The sequence below is a fragment of the Dreissena polymorpha genome, chromosome 7 (assembly GCF_020536995.1).
Source record: "Dreissena polymorpha isolate Duluth1 chromosome 7, UMN_Dpol_1.0, whole genome shotgun sequence".
Lineage (NCBI taxonomy): Eukaryota > Metazoa > Mollusca > Bivalvia > Myida > Dreissenidae > Dreissena > Dreissena polymorpha.
The window spans coordinates 55,844,439-55,862,842 of NC_068361.1; the positions used below are offsets into that span (position 1 = coordinate 55,844,439).

Sequence of the window (18,404 nt, forward strand, 5' to 3'; positions counted from 1 at the left end):
GTTATTTGTTAAGAAATAACCATTTTTACATGAAGTGGGTCAGCATTATTTGTAACTGGGAATGAGTTTTTTTTTTAATTTTCAAATATTAACAGCATTATGGGACAATCCTATTGTAATATTATATATTCATTTTTGAAACTTGCACGATGCATACTACACCGTTACGTCATTTTTAAGTATTGCATATTCATTTTACAGATCAATTTGGTTGGCATCTATCAGTGACTTGGTATTTAGTTGTCAGATTTATTACCCGACCTCTATCATTGACTTAATATTTATAAATGTGACGCTTAAACCATTATTTTGTATACTCTGTTGGCAATGGACTTCTCTATGTCAATTTTATATTTTGTTCTTTCATATTGTATAAATAAATTCTGTACTTGGAATTGTGCTTTATGTTCCAGATCAATTAGGTTGGCATCTATCATTGACTTGCAACTTAAGTCTGCCACAAATTCTTCAACGAATCGCTTCACCGTGTTTGCTCCTAATGACTCCGACATCAACATAATGCCGGACTTTGGGAAGGATATTTTGTTAAATGATACGGCTTTGCTGAAATCGGTACGAACTCTTTTGCGTCTGGTTTATTCGCACCGTTTTGTCACGTTTGATTGGTCATTGTCGGCTCGGATACTGCTTAACTGTGCGACGGGTACGGAAAATATACTCAAACGTACCCGGCAAATTAAGACTGTACCCGAGTTTTTTCCCGGCCGAAATCCGTAGTCGCACAACGCGCTACGGAATACGAAACATAATTCTCTTTGAACAAAACCTTCCTCAACATTTTTTGAGCATGCAAATCTATAATATCGAGACAGGTTTACAAAACACTGACATACACATTAACATAATTTATTTGAAAAAAAGGCCGACAACGACCAATTTAGCGTTAGAATTCCCGGGTACATCAGTATAATATCCGTACACTGGGTACATTTAAGTATTCCATAGAGTACCATGGTACATTTAAAAGTACCCGAGCCGAGAAATGCCCAATCGAGCTTTTGTCACAGCAAGGTGGGCTCTAATATTTTATAAATTGTTATTTCTTATTTTATTTATTTCGTTCGGCCTGATGTAACTTTAGAGAATAATATTAGAAACTGATGGTTTATTAAATACATAAAACTGTATATGCACGAACAGTTCTTATGTTTATAAATCAAATCATGAAGACGTTTGTTCAACAAACGTGCGCACAGGACAACAATCATTTGGAACCATAATCAAGACGCAATTTAAAACGCAAACTTAAAATATTTATTTTCGCATTTATCAAAGTACATTTTGCGTTGTTGTTAAAGAAACCAACATTTTTTTGTAACAAAATTCATTTCGTTTGTTTAAAGCAATAATTGAACAATTGACTTAATACATCGGTAGAAAGGTTGGTTAGCATGTGAAGAAGTACCGGTGTAAACGTTTTATTAATTGAACATCGTCCTGGAAAAAATGGCGTTATGCATTTGCGTAATTGCGTCGTACATCATCATGCGCAATCGGGACAGACTTTTCTGGGACGATACTTTTCATCTAAACTGGATTTTCGCAACTAAAATACTTTCTTACAAAGAAAAAATAACTAAAATGATTTGCATTAGTAAAATATTTCTTTTAAACACAAAATATCATAAAAGCGGAATTTTTTGTCCCAGTTAAGCCTATGCGGACTGCACAGGCTTGACTGGTACGACACTTAACGTACTTGCAATAAGTCCCGTTTTCGCAGAACGAGGCTCGATTGCTTTGTTTGAAGGTATTTTGGGCCCACACGATCGAGGACGAAACGGTGTATATCCCCAGGATGGGAACCATTCCCAACTACCCAGCAAATGCGGGCATACTGAAGTTTTACCGCGTTGGATCCGATGGTATAAGCTTATTATAAGTAAACAAGCAGTCGCAAAACAACAGACATTGTTGATATTTAATGCGTATTATTGCATAAACTCTATCTATAAAGCCCTCTAATGGGGTGCAGAAACTTGGCAAAAGGGGAGCTTGAGCGGGAAAAATCGTTTATTAACAAGGAGATTCACGTGCCGTTCAAGCCCTCGTTATGTGTTTCTCATATCCATAAACTTGTCCACGCACAGTTACTTCCCTTAGTAATGGCTGACTGTCCATGAATATCCATAAACAAGTTATTATGAACTGTGTTGATAACTTCAGCTTTCGACGACTTTCCAAGCATAATACAATTTAGTTGGAACAAAATAAGATAGACCAGTACGAGTCGAAAGAAACATCTATGAAAACAATGACTTACTCTGACGATATATTTAGCTTTTAAGCTTTTATTGTATATTTCGTGTATGCGGATTTCACAGCCTTATCTGGGACGACAATTTACGAACTTAAGGCACACATGTTTTATTTATATCAAGACCATGCGCCTGAATCCAACTGATATTAATAAACATTTAAACCAGATTGGGAATGTTCAATATGATCAAAGGGGGACACACCAGGCAATCTCACAAAATGTTTGAAGTTTAAATAATGCCAATCTTCCTAGAATTGTTGTAGTGCACGTGTCGAACAATAAGGTTCGAGCCCGTGTTGTGCAGCCGAACATCCCGGTACAGAACGGCGTCATCCACGTTATCGACGATCTGCTTTTATTTGTGTACAGAAACTTGCGACAAACAATCGAGCATCGGCAAAAGATAAGGTAGTGTATAACCTATCTTAATATAATATATAATTGGGTTGTGTATAACCTTAAAGCGCACATTGCAATTAATTTATAAATGTGTAAAGAAACCGGGTTTACTTACCGAGAATCTCGTTCTGTTAAAATTTGACTAAATGCATATTCGGAAAGGGTCGGCTTAGATCAATCAGGGAAGACACTCCCCGCTTAAAAAATCCATTAAAGCGGGGGGTGTGGCCCCTGAGTAGCCTTTTATAGGCACAGGCTATTGCACAGGCTAAATATGGACGATTATTTACGCACATGCATTAAGCCCATATTTCCCAAACGCGGAAAATAAATATATGTTATCTAAAAAATATTGGAAACAATCAATATTCATGACTTTGTTAACCAAACGAATCACATTTTTCGTGTTGCGCGTGTTAACTATCGTGGAAAATAACGTTTCATGAAAGATTGAAGGTCAAAGGTGCCGTATAGTCTGCTTCGATATTTATCTTCAGCCGACTTCGACATTAAAGTGATATTATGGGAATTTTTCACTATTGAATTGAGCTGTAAAGAATTAACAGATCAAAAAAGTAAGTTAAAATGTGGTAACTGACCAATTATCTGCAACTCATCTTGCTACCAGTTGTTTATTAAAAAATATATTTTATATTCGATATTTTCCATGACTCACCTAGTCTTCTACGGCGAAATGATCCGTAAAACAAAATTGTGTCTTTGTGTCGTATAATCGAATCTGCACTAAAATTAAATTTAGGATCACATTGTACATGCATGATCAGTTGTAGCTAAAGGAACTTCAGCGTACAGTTCATATAGTATTGACAGACCTGTACGCTGAAGCTAACCCCGTATCGAAAGTCAACCAGAGTCGTAACATATTTATGTCACGCTATAAATCAAAGAAAGCTCATTTTCATGGATACATTTCTACATATATTGGTGAATGAATATAAATTACTGCATCGAGGAATATTTTAAGGTTCAAATGTTTCAAATGCATCTTACAATATATGAAAATAACTCTCATCAGTCTGAAATTCACAATCTTGACGCCATTGTCGCTTTGTCACGTGACGAGTTTTCATTTGGATACTTTCGGATCGACCTTGACATTTTATGCTGAAATTGTAAACATAACTTTCGTTTTCTGAAATCTATTATTTGTGATTAACAACTTACGTCTGGTGGATTATAAGACTGATTTCATTGTGAATCAGGTAGTTTTATATAATATTTACTTTGACTTTGTATTGACACTACAATTTGTTCACAAAATAAGCAAGAATAATTAAAATACCGGGAAATGTCATTCTGAATTTGAAAACACTTGAGCACATGGTTTGTTACTAAAAATAGAAATAACGTCATATGACCGTGAAATCTCGGGAGATTCGCATTTCAATAAGTCAGTCACATCGCTGTTTTTCTCGATATGTAAGAGCAGAATAGATACATTTTAAATGTTTAAGATAGTATTTTGTTAAAGAATATATCAGTTAAATGTGAAAAATGTCAATCTTTCCAATCAAGTGGTTGATTTGGGCCAACAACTGCATTTAAAAGCTGTTTTGTACCGGTCTTTGTTAACTGTCAACTTTATCGGGAATTTCTGGTTGACTTTCCTAATGGGGTTGGTCCATAACTATAAAGTCGCGCCAGTCAAAAACCATAAAAAGCGACATTTAAAGTTATGGTAGCCAGAACTAGATCAGTTGTCAAACAAAAGTACGGTTGATATTCAAATGCATTGTTTTTCTCTTTCTGGGATATTGTTTCAGTATGTTGATGCTGCATTAACAAATATACGTGTATATGAAGAGGAAACACCAAAAATAAACAACGGTTGCGATAAACACCTATAAACTGTTAGATGCCCATAATATCACTTTAACACCTCGATCACTGGGATTTAAGTCGTCCGTTTACATATGCCGCACAAGTCAGCCACGGCACACCTGGATGGAGAGGAGCAAGCGTGGGATTAATTTTGTGCTCAGAAAAATCCAGTGCGGAGTTCGAACCAGGGACCTTCCGATCCCAAGACAAGCATCCTACCACTAGACCACTGTCCCCATGATTATATTATATGATTATCAAAAACAAAATCTGCTAAACATTAAAAGATATAAAACAATATATATTGCAGTTTTATACAAGGCAATCTTCTCAGTCTGGACGCGGAAATCGTGACCAAACTCACGGATTAAACACGCAAGATGACGCTGTTCCTGCCAACAGACGACCCCTTGCAAAGCTGCCCCTAAATAAGCAATATTCTATAGACAATAATGGAACTCACGTTTTTCGGGTGAGTTATGTTAGTTTATATTCCACAAATAGAAAAATGTCATCTTTCATAAAAGTAACGAACAAAACCTTGCATTTAATATGAATTCATGTGGATATATATGCGTTCCTGATTGTGAATGACTTTTCATTCTCTTTAGAAATCGTTGTATCAACTTATTATTCACAATTAACATTTTGTACACAAAAAGAAACATTCAATATTCATGGACCTCTATGCATTAAGCATTGAAATGTTTAAAGGAACAAGTTCACATATTAAAGTGAATTGTACATAACGTCCGCGCTTTCTTTTGACATGCTTTTTAATAGATGTCTGATTTATCTAATAGTTTTAGTTTTACTTTAACAGTTGGGTGCAAGTTAATTTGAATGTATTTTTACCTACGGTAGAAAAAGATTGCCAAATGTGAACATTTGTTTTAACGCATACTCACGTGCTATTAAATGTATTTAAGCAAACAAACGATAAGTGAAAATGCACAACACATTAAAAAACGTTGTATGAGCAGAGTGTTTACATCTTATTGACATAATATTAACTGACGAATTATCTGATCACACCAAACATTATCGGTATGCTTTTCTTTTAGTTATTCCGGGACCACCTAATTATGTATGCAGTGCGAGATATGGATTCTTTCCAAGACGGGGAAACATTCACGACCGCAGACGGCGCAATATTGACCGTGAAGAAGATTAAAAATGGTATACTGATGAGCCTCGTCCTTGGAAAACGGGGCTTATTGCATGAGCGTAAAGTGCCGTCAGAGGTAAGCCTGCGCAGTCGCAATGGCTAATCAGGAACGACACTTTCCGCTAATATGTACTTTTTCTATTAAACAATATCTCTTCTTTAAAAAATCTGATTAATAGGGAAGTTGTTTCATAAATTAGCCTGTGCAGACTGCATGGCTAATCTGACGACACTTAACGCACATGCATTAAGCCCATTTCTGTATACACATTATTTCGTATCTAAGAATGTTCACGTATTTTTACAAATTTCCATGTGTAAAGAGCTGTTATTGTCATTGCTTTTGAAAGGATATATTCTGTTTAATTTCGCACAGAACTGTACATTGTATTATAATTGACTGAAGGAAAAACAACACCAGACGCAACAACAGTTACAGCTGATAGAAACGTATTGGGAATTTGATTTGGTTGCAATTAAACTGTTTTCATTTATTATAGTTAGGCATTTCCTACATGAAATAATAAAAGCTTGACGGACTTGTTTACTTACATACTGATTTACGAAGTATTTTTTGAACCGGTATTTAAAAAGAATGCACTGTCTAACAATTAACGTGTGTTGCGTATGCTGAATAAATAGGATCGTCTTAAAACTGTTATCAGATATCATTTTCTTACAAGGATGCCGTTGCGTGGTGGATATTGGTCTCGCCTTGCGACCGGGAAGTCACGAGTTTGATCTTCACTTAATAAGCATTATTTAGCCCTCCACCAAAGTCCCCAAACTACTGGCTTTATCCAGGAATTTACAAGAGAGCGTTTCAATATTCATGAGACTTACTAAGCACTCTAGCTAAAATAAATAGGTTAACACTAAAATTCATTTTCTCCTCCACTCTCCTAGTTGTGTACGTGGACGGCGGCGGAGTCCGCGCCAAGGTGACGACGTCGGATATCGGCTGCACCAACGGCGTCATACATCTCGTCAACAGTGTTCTCTTCCAGCGTGACTTCACCATCTGGGACGCAGTCATGGGCAACAACCAGCTGAGGTCAGTGCTTTATTTGCGAAAATAATCGCCCTATTGATGCAAAAAGGTACCATGTCACTTCTAATTTCTATGTCACATGGTACCTTTGTGCACCAATTTGGCGGTATGCGCTGTTAGCATGTGTTATATTTCAAGTGTTGAACATTGCGTTCTTATTTGAGTTAAGGTGTACGCTATTAACGCTCGATTGGTCATTGTCGGCTCGGGCAATACTTACAAGTACCCAGGGTTCTCTAAAATATGCTGCAATGTTCCGCTGGTACGCAAAATATACTCAACAGTTCCCGGGAATACTAACTCTAAATTTGTTGTTGTCGGCTCATTTTCATTAATTTATTACCTTCATATGTATGTCACTATTCTGAAAAATGGCCTCTATATTATCGAAATTTATACTAAAAAACATGCTGAGAAATGTTTTTTGCGTAATGTTTAACTACATCGAATTGTTGGCGGGAATAAAACTCGGGTACAGTCTTATATTGACCGGCTACGTTTAAGTATATTTCCGTACCCGGGGTACATTGTTGTATACCCGGGGTACTTATAAGTAGTACCCGAGCCGACAATTACTAATCGAGCGCTATTTATTTGTGTTGTGTATGATGTAATATCCAATAAAGAGAATATCTCTAAACTTGTGTTCCGATAGTGTGAGCTGCATAAAAACGTTTTAAAAGTTCTTATGATTAGCATCGACCGTTCCAAGGAGATGACTTTGGTTTTACTCACGTGTTTTTATGTTTGTTGCTTGTTTTTGTCCCTTTTTCAAAACATTTATTTGCTGTGTCAGATAGTTTTGAAATCGGTTAATTGCCTTAAATAAAGGAACTCATGTGTTGATATGCTTTTTAGCTCACCTGAGCACAACGTGCTTATGGTTAGCTTTTGTGATCGCGTTTTTTCCGTCGTGCGTCGTGCGCCGTCAACATTTGCCTTGTTAACTCTCTAGAGGCCACATTTATTTCCAATCTTCATGAAATTTGGTCTCAATGATATGTTATATGAGTTCGAAAATGGTAACGTTTGCTTGAAAAACATGGCTGAGTCCACATTTATTTTCTGATCTTCATGAAACTTGATCAGAAGATTCATCCCAATCATATCTCGGACGTGTTCGAAAATGATGCCGGTTGGTTGAAAAACATGGCCGCCAGGGTCGGGCATTTTTCCTTACATGGCTCTAATAAAACCTTGTTAACACTCTAGAGGCCACATTATTTTCCGATCTTCATGAAACTTGCTCAGAAGATTTGTCCCAATGATATCTTGGATGAGTTTATAAATGGTAACCTTTGCTAAAAAAAGGCTGCCAAGGGGTGGGGCTTTTTTTCTTATATGGCTATGAATGGCTATAGTCAAATCTTGTTAACATTCTAGGTGTCACATGTTTTGTTCAATCTTCATGAAATTTGGTCAGAAGATTTATCCCAATAATATCTTGGAAGCGTTTGAAAATGATGCCGGTTGGTTGAACAACATGGCCGCCATGGGGCGGGGCATTGTTCCTTATATGGCTATTGTAAAACTTTGTTAACACTCTAGAGTCCACATGTGTTGTCCAATCTTCATGAAATTTGGTCAGCAGATTAGTCTTAATGATATCTTGGATGAGTTCGAAAATAATTATGTTTGCTTGAAAAACATGGCTTCCAAGGGGCGGAGCATTTTTCCTTAAATGGCTATAATAAAATCTTTTTAACACTCTAGAGGCCACATTTACTGTCCGATCTTTATAAAACTTGGTCAGAAGATTTATTCCAAAAATATCTTGGAAGATTTTTAAAAATGATGCCGGTTGGTTTAGGCGTTTTAGGCGTTGCGTGGATCGATTGCACCCGGGGTTATCGTTAGCTCCACCCAAATAACGGGCGAGATGGAGGTCCCTACGTTAGCGGGCAAAACAATCACACTGCATCAAACCGAGACAGGTATTGCCTTAGACATAGCACCATATAAACAGTTTTCCAATACTCAGATATATCACAAACAGTGTCTGGTATATGATTTAAGGCATTACATATTAAACACACTTTACATGGGTTCTATAAAGTCAAGTTGTTTTATTTTGAAAACCTTTGTGGTATTCGATAAACGGTGTCATTTTTTAAAAATAAACATTACTTATGTACAAAATTTGCAAGAAACATCAATTTAGCCAATGTTGAGCTAGAAGCAAATCTTTAGATGTATTTGACTCAATGTATCGTTCTTGTCAATTTAAGGTTTGTACAATTTCAGGTTCACTTATTGGATGATCATGATTCACGCACACATCGGCTATTGAGCATGCCATTGAAATGATATATATTGCCAATGGTATTGAAATTAGGGCGATTGAAATGGAATTGAAATTATTGCTTTTGACCACGTCATGGAAATTATGGCTATTGAGCATGTCATTGAATTATCATGGATGTTGAGCATGACATTAAAATAAGTGCTATTGGCAATATCATTGATATTATGGCTCTTGAACATTGAAATTTTGGCTATTGGTAATATCATTGATATCATAACTATTGTCAACGGTATTGACATTATTGAAAATGGAATTGAAATTATTGCTTTTGAGAATATCATTGCAATTATGGCTGTCATTGAAAGTATGGCCGATGAGCATGTCATTGAAATGATGACTATTGAGCTTGCCATTGAAATTATGGCTATTGTAAATATCATTGAAATAATGGCTATTGAGGATGCCATTGAAATTATGGCTATTGAGCATGTCATTGAAATTATGGCTTTTAGCATGCCATTGAGATTATGGCTTTTGAGCATGCCATTTAAATGATTGTTTTTGAGCATGCCATTGAGATTATGGCTTTTGAGCATGCCAGTGAAATTATGGCTTATGACAGTGAAATTGAAATTATGGCTATTGAGCATGCCATTGAAATTTTGGCTATTGACAGTAATATTGAAATTATTGCTTTTTAGCATGCCATTGAACTTATGGCTATAAAGCATGCCGTTGAAATTATGGCTATTGACAGTGAAATTAAAATTATGGCTATTGAGCATGCCATTGAATTATGGCTATTGAGCATATAGTTGAAAGTATGGCTATTGAGCATGCCATTGAAATAATGGCCATTGAGCATGCCATTGTTATTATGGCTATTAAGCATGCCATTGAAATTATGGCTATTGAGCATGCCATTAACATTATGACTTTTGAGCATGTCATTCAAATTATGGTGATTGACAGTGAAATCGAAATTATGGCTATTGGCAATTAAATTGAAATTATGGCTATTGACAATGAAATTTATAATCATGGCTATTGACAGTGCAATTGAAATTATGGCTATTGAGCATGTCCTTGAAATTATTGCTGTTGAGCATGCCATTGAAATTTTGCCTATTGGTAATATCATTGATATTATAACTGACAATAACATTGAAAGTAGCTAAATTAAAAGTGACATTGAAATTATGGCTTTTGAATGTGTCATTCAAATTGACAAAGGCTTTGAACTTCTATGAACTCATTTTGTCACTTTAAATCGTTGACTGGTTTGCAAATGTCCTTCCAGGTTTGTACATAGTCGGAAGTCGGATTCGCGCTGATGTAGTGATCGAGGACATCTGGTGTTCTAACGGCGTCTTACATATCACCGACAACCTACTACACCTTCCGACCAGGAACATGGTGGACGAAATGGCTGTGCAGTCCGGTCTTGGGTACGGTTATTATGTCTGAATAAATACTAATAATTGTGACTACAATGTGTATGTTAATCAATGTACAAAAATGATGGTAAACGATCTATTTTTTTAAAGCGCACGGGTTATGTATTCATGATTGTATCATCATTAAAGGGGCCTTTTCACGTTTTGGTAAATGAACAATATTAAAAAAAAAATAGTTCAGATTCGCAAGTGTTCGTTGTAGTAATAATATACATGTATGTGTAAATATAGTAATAGTAAACATTTACCATGCTCGAAAATTTCAATTATATGCATCTTTTGACGGTTTATAAACCTTAAAATTATAAAGCGTTGCAACGCAAAACGATTGAATAATTTCAAGAATTCTGATTGTGTCGTTATATTTTGTGATACAACGAGGATTACTGATATAAAGTATAAAACACATCAATCATTGTATGAGCACGGATGACCGGGTGGTCTAAGCGTACTTTTTATATCCAATGTTTACATTTATCAATATAAAGCTTTTAATTACAAATTTCGATGAATGTCACATCTGTGAAAAGGTCCCTTAAGGTCTAGTAGTTTAAATATTGCGTTAATAAGTTATGGTATCAATAATACGGGCATTATTAATATGAAATTGTCTTAAAACTAATAGTGCGAGTTGATTGTTATAAACTGAATTGTGATGTTACTTAAATTATTGAAAAGTATCAGCACGCTTTATTTTAATTTTATAAAAACAGAAGTATTTAACAAAAATTTCGATTTTTTTCTTTAGGGTTATGGCTGCAATTCTCGATGTCATTCCGTCTCTGAAACAAATCCTGAAGGACACGAGTAAAACATTTACCATGTTCGTGCCCAGTGACGACGCATTCACACTGCTACCCACCCATCGGGCACAGAAGCTGCAAGACCCCATCTTACTGCAACATGTTCGAATATTTATAACATATATACCTATATTGATCTATGGACTATGTTTGTTATCTTTGCGAAAACTGATTTTTGAGCTGAAAGTTAGACTATTTAGCGGTACCTTCCCATGTTTCAACTGCAACTTGTTGTCCAAAACAACTTAAAGACAACTATATATTCAGAATAAAATGATCGGAACAAAACTATGAGTGGATATATAAATAGAGGATATTTGTTGGATTCGTTGGATTATCGATTTTATTTCACGAGTGATCATAGAAAATATATATTTTATATGATCACGAGTGAATTAAAATCGATAATCCACCGAACCCAACAAATTTTATTTTTATTTTATGCTTTTTTTCTCAGTTTATATACATTGTTAAAGAGTTTAACTTAAGAATTTCGTTAGGAAAATGACGTCATTTCGTCAAAAAATGACGTCATTTAACATTTACGGTGAAAATAATCGATAATTTCACTGATAATTTTGTCATTATTTGAAGGCTCTATAAAGGGGAAGATCCGTAATTATTAACCGATTTTTAAATATTTTTTCATATTTTATTTATAAAGGTTATCACAAAACAATATATATAGGCTATTGGACATTACAATAAAAATTAAGCAAAACAGATTGTTTTGAGCTCAAAATAAAGTGTCCTCCAAGTCAATTGTGTTTACAAATTGGATAATCCAACAAAAGGACTCTGTTCCATACAAACCATGCATTGAGTCTCGCTTTTGGAAAACGGAAGCTAAGTCCGCACAAGCTTATCAGGGACGACACTTTTCGCTGTTATGCTATTTTTCGATTAAATAAGTCTCTTCGTAGAGCGAAAATCAAGTTCAGACGTAAAGTTTAGTCCCTGATAAGCATGTGCGGACTTCAAAGGCTAATCTGGGTTAACACTTTACGCACATACATTAAACCCCGTATTATGCTTTTATTTCCGATAGTTCGCTCACGTGTTATTTTCTTCATTATTCCTGGAGCAGTTCCGTGATTACTCTAAATTTTCATGCCTGACAGGCGATCCGCTATTCGTTCTAAATGAACAGGAGAAAGGTAATAACTTAGTTAATAGTTTTGGTTGGAAAAGATTGTCTGTATTATTTAGCAATAGGTTCGTCATTGTGGCCAGCATTGGTTGGTAATGCGTTTTTTGTATTATTAAGCTATAGGTTCGTCATGTTGTCCAGCATTTGTTGCCAAAGAGTGTCTGTATTTGTGCGTTATAGCTGCGTGATTTTGGCCGGCATGGTTTGGTAACGAGTGTTTGTAATTCTCAACCTCCAGTGTTTGCGGTCAGTGGCAATGTCCGTGGGGGCGTCATCAGGTCCGACATCCGCTGCAGTAACGGGACCATCCACGTGCTGGACACGCTGTTACAGTTCCGCTTCTGGACCGTCGCCGAAACCATTGAGAAAACCACCAACCTCTTGTACGCCATTTTTAGTTAAAAGTTTTATATTTTAGTGAAATAGATAACATCGGAAGGCTTATTGAAACAAACAATGAGTCGTTTTCACGGGGTTCACTATTTGTCAGGCTAAATTGGTCGTTGTCGGCTCTGGTACTACTTAAAAGTAACCCGGGTATTGTTAAGAATACTATAATGTAGTAACCAGGGTACAGAATATATGCATAAATGCTCTCTGCCAGACGCCATGGTACTGTTTAGTAAATTGTCCATACCGCGGGTAATATGTAGGGTACTAAAGAGTTCCAGGGGTACTTATACGTACTAACATTGGCGACTATGACCATTCGAGCATTACTTGGTTTCTTTGATTAACGCCCCTAGTGCTGAGTTCGCACCCGGAAACTCCCGACCGCTAGGTGGACATCACGCCACCGCGATACTTCAGGCATCTTTTTCTATTTAATTGTGCGTTTTTAGTTGTCAATTATTTTTATAAAATTATTCAGAATCTCATCAATGGAAGGATACCAAACATTTAAGATGTTAAGGCTTATTCTTAAGTCTTATTTTAGTCATACGACAATTATCTTAAGATGTGTCTGTAGTCTTAAGACAATCTTAATATAAATCTGTAGTCTTAAGACAATTATTTTAAGATATATCTGTAGTCTGCAGACAATTATCTTAAGATATATATGTAGTTTTGAGACAATTATCTAAAATATATATATTTGATGTATTCAGACAATTATCTTAAGACATATTTGTAGTCTTAAGACAATCATCTTAATATATATCCGTAGTCTTAAGACAATTATCTGAAGACAATTATCTTAAGATATACATGTAGTCTTAAGACAATTATCTTAAGGTATATATGTAGTCTTAAGACAATTTGCTTAAGATATATAAGTAGTCTTCAGACAATTATCTTATAATATATCTGTAGCCTTAAGGCAATTATCTTAAGATAAATATGTAGTCTTAAGACAATTATCTCAAGATATATATGTAGACTTAAGTGTTATTTTTACAATTTAGTCTTATTCTTAGTCTTAAGTCTAGAAGTTGGTTGTTAGGTGAATACGGAACATGGTTTCAATTCATTTCAGACCTTTCCACGACATGATAATGAACGTGGACGACCTCTACTCGTGGTCGAACTCGCACGACACGAATCTCAATCTGCTGATTCCCAGTGCCAAGTTTATAGCAAGTCTCTCAAACTTCCATCGAAGTTACATGAGCGCGGAACCAGACATGGATAGAAAGGTAGGTTACATTACACTAGAATTCTGCGCGATTAGTTGAAACATATATTTCAGCTCTGTTAAATCGAGAGCCTTAGACTTACTAAGACACCTTCGAGTCCGATTTCTTTGTGCATCCAGTACATGATGCCTTTGAGTCGATTTAAATAAAACTTCCTGAATTGGAATCGAAGCCGAGACCCCCTGATTGCTAGGTGGATATCAACCTTCGCCCATATGTTTGACTTGAACCAGCATAGCTGGATAAAATCCATGCCTTCATAACCAACCACGTGATGATAGCCGAAAAACGTGGCACAATAATTTCCCCGTTGTTATTTTTACTTTTTTAAAATTAATTTAATTTTCTTTTATTATAAACTTTAATTTCTGCACTATTTTCAAAAGAAAATGATACAACCTTTCATAATAATTTTAATACTTAAAAAAATCCTTCCAAATCTGGTTGGAGTTTCTCGTGATGGCAGATATTGTATGTGAGAGCATGGAACGACAACTATGCGTGGAGTTTGGGTGGAAATATAATTCGTGCTGTTGTATAGCAAGTTTCAAAGAACCGAAACATAATTACATAAACGCAAAATCGGACATAGGACTACTTGAAGCTTATGTTCGTATACGTTCTAAAAATGATATATATTTTCTCCAATCTAATGTATTAACGAGAGTATGAAAACAATATAAATATAAATAATGTAAAATAATGGTGTCATATGTATCGGGATTACTGTCGTATAGATTCTGTGCATGTTGTGTAATTGCATAGTCACTTATTAATGTTTCTTTTACTGAAGGGTTAAATCTGTTGGAAAAAAGTTCAAAACGTTCTTCAATCATTCATTAAGCTGATTAATTACAGTGTACTGAAATGTATTGCTGCTGTGTGTCTTTAGGTCCATTACACACTTGCATATTATTATAAATCAATCTTCAAAGGTATCCTTGAGATGGTCAGTCTTTCATAGTTTCAAGAGGGGATTTACCTTAATCCATGTGCGTTGAGTGTCTTCTGAGATAAGCCAGTGCAGTCCGCATAGGCTGATCAGGGACGAAACTTTCCGCCTTAATTGGATTTCCTCTAAGCAGAGAAGTCCTTTAAACGAAAAATTCAAGAAAAGCAGTAAGCGTTGTCCCCGACTGTAAACTGCATAGTCCAACCTGGGACGACACTTTACGCAGATGCGAATCGGCAAAATAATCTAACATTATATTTTGCTTTGACAGTTATTCAACAGCCACGCACTGCCATCTATCACGTTATATCAAGCGTACATGGACGCTTTGTTCGGTGGCAGTCGAGTGTTCTACACCGAGAATCGCTACAATACGACCTTCACCTTTGTAAATTTGGACCCTACCAATAGCACGGGTAGATTTGTATTACCAGGGATTACAGTAGATCTGAAAACCAGGAGTCAACATGACCTAAGGCTTCAAAATATAAGGGGTTAAAAAGAAAATATTTGGGGTCAAAATACTCAAGTATCTTGAAACTTGTTCCTTTATGAGTGTTTACTTTTTTGTAAAATCTTATTTATAAGTATCGTGTTAAACAGCATTATTTGTAGCATAACGGATAAGTTCTTGCCCTTTAAAAAGTTGGATTATGGAAAACAAATGTGTCAAAATGATGCAAGGCTATTGTTTTACTGGAGTCAAAAATTAGAAAATTGCAATTGGATTGCATCAAAACGCAGTATTCTGCTTCACTTGAAATAATTACTTTAAAACGGTAACCTATAAAAGAATTTGATATCAAACTTAGTTTTCAACTTAAACTTTTTTATATTTTGTCTTTATAAAACGTTTGCTTGTTTTTACTTCATGAAGTATTAAGAAATAAAACACTGGTGGTTATAAAGTCAATACAGGTTATGCGTATGATGTATAATGTTGTTTCTTTGTTTTCAATATAAACTTTCACAGTAATTTCTTCGGTTGGTATTCACTTAACGAAGAACGTGGTTTATTGCAGTTCTTATTTCATAAATAACTAACACTATGCACACTATTTCACAGAAATTACTTCGGTTGATATTGGCTACACGAATCTCAGACGGTCTTTTGACCTGGTGCGTGACGGCATCGCGTGCAGTAACGGCATTATCTACGTCATCGACGGCTTCCTGAACTTCCCGCTGAATGGCGCTCACTTTGAGTTGACGCATCAACCGGATATTAGTAATTCGCAACAGTATTCAGCTAGCGATCTCATGCATTCAACTGAAGCATTGATGACTTCATCATCGTCAAACAATTATCTTTATCATATCAAATATCATTATCATCAGCTGAAAGATCATTTTCGTCAGGGAAATTAGATACTCGTCCCACTACTACTACTACTAATCATTATAATCATCACTCCCATTAAAGGGGCCTTTTCACAGATTTTGTCATGTATTAAAGTTTGCCATTAAATGTTTTATATTGATAAATGTAAACATTCTATATAAACGCTCTAATGAAAACAAGAATTCATTTCAACTGGACTCGAACCACTGACCCCTGTAGTAAAAGTCTTTCGCTAAGAACACTCGGCCATCCGTTCTCATGCTATTTATATAAGTAATCCTCGTAGAGCCACACAATTTAACGACAACAACAAAACTTTCCAAATTATTAAATCGTTTCGCGTTGCAACGCTTTATAATTTTCAGGTTTTTAAATCGTCAAAAAATGCATATAATGACTATTTTAGAGCTTGGTAAATGTTCAGTATTACTGTTTCCTCATAAATATCATAACTACGACGAAAATTTGCGAATCTGAAACATTGTTTTTAATTTTGTCAATTTATCAAAACGTGAAAAGAACCCTTTAACACCATCCGCATCCATAATATAACGTATCCAAACTATTTATTTGTTTTATGCATTTTGATGACATTAGGTAGCATCATCGTTACTATCATTATACAATAATATCATGTTGTTTCTGTTTGCGCCCGACCTTGTGATAACGGGGATTAAAGAGCGTAAACTGTCGTCTCATATTAGCCTGTGTGAACTGCAGGGACGACACTTTTCGCCTAAACTTGATTCTCGTTAAGAAGAGACGTTAAACGAATAATACCATAAAAGCGGAAAGCTTCCTCCCTGGTAAGCACATGCAGACTGCACAAGCTAATTTGGGACGATGTTTTACGCTCATGCATTAAGACCAATTTTTCCGAAATTGAGGCTCATTTATATTTGTATTACAGTCTTGGAAGCGATCAGCTGCTGAAGCTTATACCGAGCGACTCCGGTATCGATCTGACGTCCTTGAAGACCATGTACACGGTGTTCGTTCCCTCGGACTCTTCGCTGGACCCGCAGCATCTCAGTAGGCCGGAACTGGAGTACTTAAACGCCAACCTCACTAAGGACGCGAAGATGGCGGCACAGCCCTTTGTTTTTCTTCTTTATAGCGTACCCGTAGTAGGAACTTTCCCAATTGATGACAATTTGCACAAATACCAAATGCCAAAACGTTTCCTTCCCCAAAACAAATAAATAAATAAATACGTCAATGTCATTCCAAAAGCACAATATCTGCAAGAACACAGATACAATTAGCACTAAAATTGAACATTTTAGCAACAAGAACATGTACAATTATTATTATTTTTTTATGGGTTTTTCCAATTAAGTACCAAGCAATTAAGACGACCCATAATTCCAAAACTGAAGATTTCACGCTGCGAATTTTTCCAATTTTAGGTTTTTGTAACGATATTTTTTTCTTATTAGCTAAAAAAGCGTTGCGGTGAGAGTGTATCGCAATGCGAGGTGCGTCACGCGAGAATGGGTCTTAAGACGTATGCGGCCAGCGTAGCTTCAGGCAAACTGCGATCGTCACAAAGGGCTGAAGACCCATTTTAGCACGACGCGGGCTCATATTGTAAAAATGAAAATTTCAGAAATAATTTCAGGAGAGTAATTGCTGTAACCGTCAGCTTGTATAATAGTACGAAAATGATAATTAATAAAATAAAACACTTGTTAAATGATTACCGATGAGAACCTGTTGGATCATGTTAATCAGAAATGTTTGGTATATGGTATTATCTTACCATTCAAGCGCAATATTATCTCTGACAATACAGCACCAAAATGCTAAGCTATGAAGAAAAACTTAGTTCGTATGAGCTTTTATTGGCCGATTATTTACTAATACCCAATCTAACATGACCTGAACCTAAACATGACCTTACCTGCCACTAGATTAAACACTAGACCTAACACTTGACCTGACATTAGACCTGACACTTGACCTGACACTATACACAGCACCTGATCTTACACTGGACCTTGCACTATACAATCCGGTAGACCTAGCACAAGACCGGATGCTTAACATGATAAAAAACTTAACACAAGACCTGATA

The 18,404-nt window shown here is 35.8% G+C and overlaps 1 protein-coding gene across 1 annotated transcript in view; it reads left to right on the forward strand.

Annotated features, from left to right (window-relative positions):
* Positions 1-5,604: 5,604 nt before the first annotated feature.
* LOC127839720 (uncharacterized) overlaps positions 5,605-18,404 on the forward strand; it is a 121,052-nt gene continuing 108,252 nt past the window's right edge. Inside the window, exons 1-2 of the mRNA XM_052368104.1 lie at positions 5,605-5,701; positions 6,597-6,744. Coding sequence (XP_052224064.1) covers positions 5,608-5,701; positions 6,597-6,744 — 242 coding nt within the window. The 5' untranslated portion in view covers positions 5,605-5,607. The remainder of the gene's footprint in view (positions 5,702-6,596; positions 6,745-18,404) is intronic.